Source organism: Oncorhynchus mykiss, chromosome 3 (genome assembly GCF_013265735.2).
Source record: "Oncorhynchus mykiss isolate Arlee chromosome 3, USDA_OmykA_1.1, whole genome shotgun sequence".
Classification (NCBI taxonomy): Eukaryota; Metazoa; Chordata; class Actinopteri; order Salmoniformes; family Salmonidae; genus Oncorhynchus; species Oncorhynchus mykiss.
Window position 1 is genome coordinate 10,652,692 of NC_048567.1, and position 12,185 is coordinate 10,664,876.

At 41.3% G+C, this 12,185-nt stretch overlaps 1 protein-coding gene across 2 annotated transcripts in view; it reads left to right on the forward strand.

Annotated features, from left to right (window-relative positions):
• Positions 1–8,398: 8,398 nt before the first annotated feature.
• Positions 8,399–12,185, forward strand: part of prkcg (protein kinase C, gamma) — a 40,639-nt gene continuing 36,852 nt past the window's right edge. For both annotated transcript variants that reach the window (XM_036968582.1, XM_036968583.1), the window contains exons 1-2: positions 8,399–8,784; positions 10,524–10,764. In XM_036968582.1, the coding sequence (XP_036824477.1) occupies positions 10,529–10,764 (236 nt within the window). In that variant the 5' untranslated portion in view covers positions 8,399–8,784; positions 10,524–10,528. The remainder of the gene's footprint in view (positions 8,785–10,523; positions 10,765–12,185) is intronic.

Below are 12,185 nucleotides of genomic sequence, written 5' to 3' on the forward strand. Positions count from 1 at the left end.
AATGTTATAGAAAATGTCATAGTGAATTGTATAGTTAATGGTATAGTTAATGTTATAGTAAATGTTATAGCTAATGTTAGTAAATGTTATAGTAGATGTTATAGTGAATGTTTGTAAATGTCATGGTAAATGTTATAGTAAATGGTATAGTGAATGGTATAGTGAATGTTATAGTAAATGTTAATACATTTTATAGTGAATGGTGATGTAAATATTATTGTGAATGTTATAGTAAATGTTACAGTAAATGGTATAGTAAATGTAAGTGAATGGTATAGTACATCTTATAGTGAATGTTACAGTGAATGTCATGCTAAATCTTAGTAAGTGTTATAATAGATGTCAAAGTAAATGTCATAGTAAATGTTAGTAAGTGTTATAATATATGTCATAGTAAATGTTATAGTATATGCTATAATGAATGGTATAGTGAATGTTGTAGTGAATGTTATATTGAATGTTATAGTAAATGCTAGTAAATGTTCCAATGAATGGTATAGTGAATGTTATAGAAAATGTCATAGTGAATTGTATAGTTAATGGTATAGTTAATGTTATAGTAATTGTTATAGCTAATGTTAGTAAATGTTATAGTAGATGTTATAGGAAATGTTAGTAAATGTTAATACATTTTATAGTGAATGGTGTAGTACATATTATTGTGAATGTTATAGTAAATGTTACAGTCAATGGTATAAAAATGTTAGTGAATATTATAGTGAATGTTATAGTAAATGTTATTGTAAATGTCCTCGTCAATGGTATAGTGAATGTTGTAGTGAATGCTATAGTGAATGTCAGTGAATGTTATAGTAGATGTCGTAGTGAATGGTATCGTGAATGGTATAGTAAATGCAAGTGAATGGTATAGTACATCTTATAGTGAATGTTACAGTGAATGTCATAGTAAATGTTAGTAAGTGTTATAATAGATGTCATAGTAAATGTTATAGTATATGCTATAGTGAATGGTATAGTGAATGTTGTAGTGAATGTTATATTGAATGTTATAGTAAATGCTAGTAAATGTTCCAGTGAATGGTATAGTGAATGTTATAGAAAATGTCATAGTGAATGGTATAGTTAATGGTATAGTAATTGTTATAGCTAATGTCAGTAAATGTTTTAGTAGATGTTATAGTAAATGTTAGTAAATGTCACAGTGAATGGTATAGTGAATGTTATATTAAATGTCAGTGAATGTTATAGTGAATGTTGTAGTGAATGGTATAGTTAATGTTATAGTAATTGTTATAGCTAATGTTAGTAAATGTTATAGTAGATGTTATAGGAAATGTTAGTAAATGTCATAGTGAATGGTATATTAAATGTCAGTGAATGTTATAGCGAATGTTATAGTGAATGTTATAGTGAATGTTGTAGTGAATGTTGTAATGTTATAGTGAATGGTATAGTGAATGTCATAATGAATGGTACAGTGAATGTTAGTAATGTTATAGTGAATGTTATAGTAAATGTTATAGTAAATGTTGTAGTAAATATTATGGTAAATATTATAGTGAATGTTATGAGGGAATAAAACAGAGCAGCCAGAACGAACAGGGAAGTAATGTTTTTGGTTTTAGCTTTGGTTTGATCATCATGTATTTATTTGTATAAATAACAGGAGACAATGTTGCAAGCATAAGACCTTATTCAGGGGATCTGTCAGTCTGGCTCTGAAGGAGAGCTGTGATCACCTGATTGTTAGTGGTGAAGTCATACAATGACAAATCATTAACTTCCTGTAGCCCAGTGACTGAGTCAGTGTGTGATGGGACAGAGTGACAGGAAGCAATTTCAATTCAAACAGACTGTGAGAATGTAACAACGTGACTGAAAGGAAGGCCAGATCACTCCCTGTCTGCTGCTAGCTGGAAGGCTAATGTTCAAATGACATGTATCATGTGGAGATAAAACACACACAAACCACACTCTTATCTTGCTCACTGACACCATTTTGCTCTCTAACAATCTTGCTAATTATAATAGTTAATTAATTATGTGGCGGTGTCTTCATCAGGAGACCAACAACCTACATTTTCATTAATTAGACCTTCAACCCTTCGATCCATCTCTCCATCTCTCTGTCCCTCTCCATCAGCCCATTTCTCTCTCTCTCATCACCTCATCCCCCGTTTACAGTATATCTCCATCTTGACCGCTCTCTCTTTTCTCTCTCACATGCCGTCCATCATTCTCCCTCTCTCTGTTCAATGTCAGTGTTAACATGATGTATTTTACTACTGTCTCGTATGAAGTCCTAAACCTTCTGTGTGTGTGTGTGTGTGTCTGCTTGTATTCCAGTAAAACCCTTTCTCACCATGTGAGAACACCAGACGCCCCTCTCTGAGAAACTGCATTACCCACGAGCCTCAGTGTGACCTGGATTGAGGTACAGAGGGACTACAGTATTGAGGCAATGGTTCACTCCCTCTACCACTTGCCACCAGAGATGACTAATGATAACCAACACTGGTTGTACATAGACCCATGTTCCCTATCTCAATTCCACTGAATAACAGTACTATTCCCTATCTCAATTCCACTGAATCACAGTACTATTCCCTATCTCCATTCTACTGGAACATCAGTACTGTTTCCGATCTCCATGCCACTGAAAATCAGTACTAATCACTATCTCCATTCCACTGAATCACAGTACGATTCCCCATCTCCATTCCACTGGAATAACAGTACTATTCCCCATCTCCATTCCACTGAATCACAGTACGATTCCCTATCTCCATTCCACTGGAATAACAGTACGATTCCCTATCTCCATTCCACTGAATCACAGTACGATTCCCTATCTCCATTCCACTGGAATAACAGTACTAATCACTATCTCCATTCCACTGGAATAACAGTACGATTCCCTATCTCCATTCCACTGAATCACAGTACGATTCCCTATCTCCATTCCACTGGAATAACAGTACTAATCACTATCTCCATTCCACTGGAATAACAGTACTATTTCCTATCTCCATTCCACTGGAATAACAGTACTATTCCCCATCTCCATTCCACTGAATAACAGTACTGTTCCCTATCACCATTCCACTGGAATAACAGTACTGTTCCCTATCTCCAATCCACTGAATAACAGCACTATTCCCTATCTCCATTCCACTGAATAACAGTACTGTTCCCTATCTCCATTCCACTGAAAAACAGTACTATTCCCTATCTCCATTCCACTGGAATAACAGTACTATTCCCTATCTCCATTCCACTGAATAACAGTACTATTCCCTATCTCCATTCCACTGAATAACAGTACTATTCCCTATCTCCAATCCACTGAAAAACCGTACTATTCCCTATCTCCATTCCACTGGAATAACAGTACTAATCACTATCTCCATTCCACTGGAATAACAGTACGATTCCCTATCTCCATTCCACTGAATCACAGTACGATTCCCTATCTCCATTCCACTGGAATAACAGTACTAATCACTATCTCCATTCCACTGGAATAACAGTACTATTTCCTATCTCCATTCCACTGGAATAACAGTACTATTCCCCATCTCCATTCCACTGAATAACAGTACTGTTCCCTATCACCATTCCACTGGAATAACAGTACTGTTCCCTATCTCCAATCCACTGAATAACAGCACTATTCCCCATCTCCATTCCACTGAATAACAGTACTATTCCCTATCTCCATTCCACTGAAAAACAGTACTATTCCCTATCTCCATTCCACTGGAATAACAGTACTATTCCCTATCTCCATTCTACTGAATAACAGTACTATTCCCTATCTCCATTCCACTGAAAAACAGTACTATTCCCTATCTCCATTCCACTGGAATAACAGTACTGTTCCCTATCACCATTCCACTGGAATAACAGTACTGTTCCCTATCTCCAATCCACTGAATAACAGCACTATTCCCCATCTCCATTCCACTGAATAACAGTACTATTCCCTATCTCCATTCCACTGAAAAACAGTACTATTCCCTATCTCCATTCCACTGAATAACAGTACTATTCCCTATCTCCATTCCACTGGAATAACAGCACTATTCCCTATCTCCATTCCACTGGAATAACAGTACTATTCCCTATCTCCATTCCACTGGAATAACAGCACTATTCCCTATCTCCAATCCACTGAATAACAGCACTATTCCCCATCTCCATTCCACTGAGTAACAGTACTATTCCCCATCTCCATTCCACTGAGTAACAGTACTATTCCCTATCTCCATTCCACTGAATAACAGTACTATTCCCTATCTCAATTCCACTGAATCACAGTACTATTCCCTATCTCCATTCTACTGGAACATCAGTACTGTTTCCGATCTCCATGCCACTGAAAATCAGTACTAATCACTATCTCCATTCCACTGAATCACAGTACGATTCCCTATCTCCATTCCACTGGAATAACAGTACTAATCACTATCTCCATTCCACTGAATAACAGTACTATTCCCTATCTCCATTCCACTGAATAACAGTACTATTCCCCATCTCCATTCCACCAAATAACAGTACTGTTCCCTATCTCCATTCCACTGGAATAACAGTACTGTTCCCCATCTCCATTCCACTGAATTACAGTTTGATTCCCTATCTCCATTCCACTGGAATAACATTACGATTCCCTATCTCCATTCCACTGAATCACAGTACGATTCCCTATCTCCATTCCACTGGAATAACAGTACTAATCACTATCTCCATTCCACTGGAATAACAGTACGATTCCCTATCTCCATTCCACTGAATCACAGTACGATTCCCTATCTCCATTCCACTGGAATAACAGTACTAATCACTATCTCCATTCCACTGGAATAACAGTACTATTTCCTATCTCCATTCCACTGGAATAACAGTACTATTCCCCATCTCCATTCCACTGAATAACAGTACTGTTCCCTATCACCATTCCACTGGAATAACAGTACTGTTCCCTATCTCCAATCCACTGAATAACAGCACTATTCCCTATCTCCATTCCACTGAATAACAGTACTATTCCCTATCTCCATTCCACTGAAAAACAGTACTATTCGCTATCTCCATTCCACTGAATAACAGTACTGTTCCCTATCTCCATTCCACTGAATAACAGTACTATTCCCTATCTCCATTCCACTGAAAAACAGTACTATTCGCTATCTCCATTCCACTGAATAACAGTACTGTTCCCTATCTCCAATCCACTGAATAACAGTACTGTTCCCTATCTCCATTCCACTGAATAACAGTACTATTCCCCATCTCCATTCCACTGAGTAACAGTACTATTCCTTATCTCCATTCCACTGAATAACAGTACTATTCCCTATCTCCAATCCACTGAAAAACCGTACTATTCCCTATCTCCATTCCACTGAATAACAGTACTATTCCCTATCTCCATTCCACTGGAATAACAGTGCTATTCCCCATCTCCATTCCACTGGAATAAGAGTACTATGCCCTATCTCCATTCCACTGGAATAACAGTACTATTCTCCATCTCCATTCCACTGAATAACAGCACTATTCCCCATCTCCATTCCACTGGAATAACAGTACTATTCCCCATCTCCATTCCACTTAATAACATTACTATTCCCTATCTCAATTCCACTGAATAACAGTACTATTCCCCATCTCCATTCCACTGAATAACAGCACTATTCCCCATCTCCATTCCACTGAATAACAGTACTATTCCCTATCTCCATTCCACTGAATAACAGTACTGTTCCCTATCTCCATTCCACTGGAATAACAGTACTATTCCCCATCTCCATTCCACTGGAATAACAGTACTATTCCCTATCTCTATTCCACTGAATAACAGCACTATTCCCTATCTCCATTCCACTGAATAACAGTACTATTCCCCATCTCCATTCCACTGAATAACAGTACTATTCCCTATCTCCATTCCACTGAATAACAGTACTATTCCCTATCTCAATTCCACTGAATAACAGTACTATTCCCCATCTCCATTCCACTGAATAACAGCACTATTCCCCATCTCCATTCCACTGAATAACAGTACTATTCCCTATCTCCATTCCACTGAATAACAGTACTGTTCCCTATCTCCATTCCACTGGAATAACAGTACTATTCCCCATCTCCATTCCACTGGAATAACAGTACTATTCCCTATCTCTATTCCACTGAATAACAGCACTATTCCCTATCTCCATTCCACTGAATAACAGTACTATTCCCTATCTCCATTCCACTGAATAACAGTACTATTCCCCATCTCCATTCCACTGAGTAACAGTACTATTCCCTATCTCCATTCCACTGAATAACAGTACTATTCCCCATCTCCATTCCACTGAGTAACAGTACTATTCCATATCTCCATTCCACTGAGTAACAGTACTATTCCATATCTCCATTCCACTGAGTAACAGCACTATTCCCTATCTCCATTCCACTGAATAACAGTACTATTCCCCATCTCCATTCCACTGAGTAACAGTACTATTCCATATCTCCATTCCACTGAGTAACAGTACTATTCCCTATCTCCATTCCACTGAATAACAGTACTATTCCATATCTCCATTCCACTGAGTAACAGTACTATTCCCTATCTCCATTCCACTGAATAACAGTAATCTTCCCCATCTCCATTCCACTGGAATAACAGTACTATTCCCTATCTCCATTCCACTGGAATAACAGTACTGTTCCCTATCTCCATTCCACTGAATAACAGTACTATTCCCTATCTCCATTCCACTGAATAACAGTACTATTCCCTATCTCCATTCCACTGGAATAACAGTACTGTTCCCTATCTCCATTCCACTGAATAACAGTACTATTCCCTATCTCCATTCCACTGAATAACAGTACTATTCCCTATCTCCATTCCACTGAAAAACAGTACTATTCCCCATCTCCATTCCACTGAATAACAGTACTATTCCCCATCTCCATTCCACTGAATAACAGTACTATTCCCCATCTCCAATCCACTGAATAACAGTACTATTCCCCATCTCCATTCCACTGAATAACAGTACTATTCCCTATCTCTATTCCACTGAATAACAGTACTATTCCCTATCTCCATTCCACTGAATAACAGCACTATTTCCCATCTCCATTACACTGAATAACAGTACTCTTCTGCATCTCCATTCCACTGAATAACAGTACTCTTCTGCATCTCCATTCCACTGAATAACAGTACTCTTCTGCATCTCCATTCCACTGGAATACCAGTACTAGTCCCTATCTCCATTCCACTGAATAAAAGTACTCTTCCGCATCTCCATTCCACTGCAATACCAGTACTATTCCCTATCTCCATTCTACTGGAATAACAGTACCATTCCCTATCTCCATTCCACTGGAATAACAGTACTGTTCCCTTTCTCCATTCCACTGTAAAAACAGTTTTATTCCCTATCTCTATTCCACTGTAAAAACAGTTTTATTCCCTATCTCTATTCCACTGTCAAAACAGTTTTGTTCCCTATCTCTATTCCACTAGAAAAACAGTTTTGTTCCCTATCTCCATTCCACTAGAAAAACAGTTTTGTTCCCTATCTCCATTCCACTGTAAAAACAGTTTTATTCCCTATCTCTATTCCACTGTCAAAACAGTTTTGTTCCCTATCTCCATTCCACTAGAAAAACAGTTTTGTTCCCTATCTCCATTTCACTAGAAAAACAGTTTTGTTCCCTATCTCTATTCCACTGGAATAATTACCAAGTTATTCACATCAAATGGGCCTTGATCCTTCCACAGGCTGTTCTGAATATGGTCCAACCATTACTGCCAACACTCCTGTCAGCTAGTTGTAAGGCAACAGATTGTGTACCATGATATTGATGATTAACCCTTGATAGACTGGTGTTGTTTAGAGTCACTGATCTATCAAGAGCATCCTTCTGTCTTACTCCTTCCTCTCTATCAGTCTGTCACTGTGAGAAGTGTTAGACTGTTGGTCGGTGTTAGTCCATAGTGATGGTGGCAAAATGGCCCCCCTTCTTCTCCCTCCATCACTTGCTTTGCCTCTCTCCAGAGAGATGTAACCCAGATTTCAAAATGAATTGCTGCCTATTCCCCTCCCTCCCTCCCTCCCTCCCTCCCTCCCTCCCTCCCTCCCTCCCTCCCTCCCTCCCTCCCTCCCTCCCTCCCTCCCTCCCTCCCTCCTCCCTCCCTCCCTCCCTCTGTCTCTCTCTCTCTCCTCTCTCTGTCTCTCTCTCTCTCTCTCTCTCTCTTCTCTCTCTGTCTCTCTCTGTCTCTCTCTCTGTCTCTCTTTCTCCTCCCTCTGTCTCTCTCTCTCTCCTCTCCTCTCTCTCTGTCTCTCTCTCTGTCTCTCTCTCTCCTCTCTCTGTCTCTCTCTCTGTGTGTCTCTGTCTCCCTCTCCTCTCTCTCTCTCTCCTATCCCATCTTCTTCTTGGTAAAAAATAATCCATCTTAAAGAGAATTCCATCTCTCCATCTCTTCTCCCTCTTCACCCTGTGTGGGTTAACTTAACAGATACATAGCAGTCCACTCCTCCTCTGTCTTCTCTCGTTCTTGGAAAGCTTCAATCTCATCCCTTGTTACTTGCTCTTTTTTTGTAGGCAGCTCTTTTTCCCAGCTCTTCCTCCCTGCCACCACTTGCCTTTCTCTCTTTCCTTCACTTTTTCTTTTTTGACGTGACCAGCGACAGGTTCAGAGCGATAGCAGGCTGCCTATCAAAGGAGGAGAGATAAAGAGAGGGGGAGAGGAAGAGGAGAAGCCTGCTCTTTGATCAAGTCTGTCAGCCCAAACAACCACAAATACAGGTAATGTCTCTCTCTTTCTCTTTGTTTCTCCCTCTCTCCTTCCACTTCTATCTCCACGCAGCTTTCCACTCTGTTCCTTATTTGTTGAGGATCTCCTTTTTTTCTTGTATTAGTTTGTTCTGTTTCTGTGTTCTTTCAGCTCTCCCTGTCTCTGGTATTCACCCATTGGATCGATTTCCTCCATCTTCCGGTGTGCCATAATCATTTCAACAGGTCCTGTTTGCTATGCTGTACGCTCTCGGCTTATTTACTTATTCATTCAATCTCTGTTGTGGTTTCATTTATCATTTAGCTGTCTGCGACTCCTCTTCTCTCAGTTAAATATTTCACATTTCCTCACTTTTGACTCATATAGACTGTGCATGAGAATACAGTCCAAACTTTTATGGAGAAATTAACACAATATCAAATCAGGACAAAGAGGAAGGAGACAAGGACAGAGAGGGTACCAGTTCTAATATTGGAGTAGGGTGGGGGGGTGCAACAGGAGGTGCAGTTGACATGCGATAAGGGTGTTTGGTTGTCAGGGCAACCCAGGGTGTTTGGTTGTCAGGGGGATGTGGGAGGTTGCAGTTGGCATGGCGTGGCGATGAGGATAGATGGGGTGAGAGAGAGAAAGCGAGCGAGTATGAAGTGGGACATATGTGGGACACAGTGTGAATTTCACTAATCGTTCTGTGTCTCTGGGTCTCTGAGGAGAGCTCTGTCTCAATGTGTGAATTAACCTCTCTCCTTTTTATACATTCCCTCTCCCTCCCTCTCCCTCTGCTCATCCCTCTGTCCCCTGTCTGGGTCCTTTTATTCTCTCTCTCTCTCTCTCTCTCTCTCTCCCTCCCTCTCCCTCTGCTCATCCCTTTGTCCCCTGTCTGGGTCCTTTTATTCTCTCTCTCTCTCTCTCTCTCTCTCTCTCTCTCTCTCTCTCCCTCCCTCTCTCTCCCTCCCTCTCCCTCTGCTCATCCCTTTGTCCCCTGTCTGGGTCCTTTTATTCTCTCTCTCTCTCTCTCTCTCTCCCTCCCTCTCCCTCTGCTCATCCCTCTGTCCCCTGTCTGGGTCCTTTTATTCTCTCTCTCTCTCTCTCTCTCTCGCTCGCTCTCTCTCTCTCTCTCTCTCTCTCTCTCTCTCTCTCTCTCTCTCCCTCCCTCTCCCTCTGCTCATCCCTCTGTCCCCTGTCTTTGTCCTTTTATTCTCTCTCTCTCTCTCTCTCTCTCTCTCTCTCTCTCTCTCTCTCTCTCCCTCCCTCTCCCTCTGCTCATCCCTCTGTCCCCTGTCTGGGTCCTTTTATTCTCTCTTTCTCTCTCTCTCTCTCTCTCTCTCTCTCTCTCTCTCTCTCTCTCCCTCCCTCTCCCTCTGCTCATCCCTCTGTCCCCTGTCTGGGTCCTTTTATTCTCTCTCTCTCTCTCTCTCTCTCTCTCCCTCTCTCTCTCTCTCTCTCTCTCTCTGCTCATCCCTCTCTTCTCTGTTTGTGTCATGTTATATTTTCTCTATCCCTTCACCTCTCCCTCTTACTACTATCCACCCTCTCATCTCCATCTGTCCTCTACCCTCCTCTCTCTCCCTCGTTCCCTGTCCCTCCTCTGTAACACTCAACCGTCTGTTTCTCCATCGTCCCATCACTCCTATCCATCACCTCTCCTTTCCCCTCTCCTCCCATCCCTCCTATCCATCACCTCTCCTTTCCCCTCTCCTCCCATCCCTCCTATCCATCACCTCTCCTTTCCCCTCTCCTCCCATCCCTCCAGGCAGCATGTCTACTCCCGTGTCCCCGTCCCCCTCCCTCTCCCCCCTGACCCTGGCCTCCCCCGTGGCCACCCCTGGGGCCTCTCCCCTGCCCTCCCCCCTCACCCCCCCTCCCAGGGTGCCAGTGTTCCAGAGGAAGGGGGCGCTGAAACACAAGAGGATCATCGAGGTCAAGGACCACCAGTTCACCGCTCGCTTCTTCAAACAGCCCACCTTCTGCAGCCACTGCACTGACTTTATCTGGTAAATACACACACACACAGCGAAATACACACACAGCGAAATACACACACACAGCGAAATACACACACACAGCGAAATACACACACACACATAGCGAAATACACACACACACACAGCGAAATACACACACACACACAGCGAAATACACACACACAGTGAAATACACACACACACACACAGCGAAATACACACACACAGCGAAATACACACACACACAGCGAAATACACACACACACACAGCGAAATATACACACACACACACAGCGAAATACACACACACACAGCGAAATAAACACACACAGCGAAATACACACACACAGCTTAATACTCACACAGCGAAATACACACACACAGCGAAATACACACACACAGCTTAATACTCACACAGCTTAATACACACCCATCTAAATACACACACAGCTAAATACACACAACAGAAAACATGCTTCATTAGTTCCCAGCTCGCCTCTGCAAACAACACACAAAATGCAGCCCCTGCACAGCCTTCACCTGGTAATCCACACACACACACACACACACACACACACACACACACACACACACACACACACACACACACACACACACACACACACACACACACACACACACACACACACACACTTACACACACATTATGAATCTGCAGAAACCCACACTTACACACACATTATGAATCTTTAGAAACCCACACTTACACACATTATGAATCTGCAGAAACCCACACTTACACACATTATGAATCTGCAGAAACCCACACTTACACACACATTATGAATCTGCAGAAACCCACACTTACACACATTATGAATCTGCAGAAACCCACAATTACACACATTATGAATCTGCAGAAACCCACACTTACACACACATTATGAATCTGCAGAAACCCACACTTACACACATTATGAATCTGCAGAAACCCACACTTACACACACATTATGAATCTGCAGAAACCCACACTTACACACATTATGAATATGCAGAAACCCACACTTACACACACATTATGAATCTGCAGAAACCCACAATTACACACACATTATGAATCTGCAGAAACCCACAATTACACACACATTATGAATCTGCAGAAACCCACAATTACACACATTATGAATCTGCAGAAACCCACAATTACACACACATTATGAATCTGCAGAAACCCACAATTACACACATTATGAATCTGCAGAAACCCACAATTACACACATTATGAATCTGCAGAAACCCACACTTACACACACATTATGAATCTGCAGAAACCCACACTTACACACATTATGAATCTGCAGAAACCCACACTTACACACACATTATGAATCTGCAGAAACCCACAATTACACACACACATTATGAATCCGCAGAAACCCACACTTACACACACACATTCTGAATCTTTAGAAACCCACACTTACACAC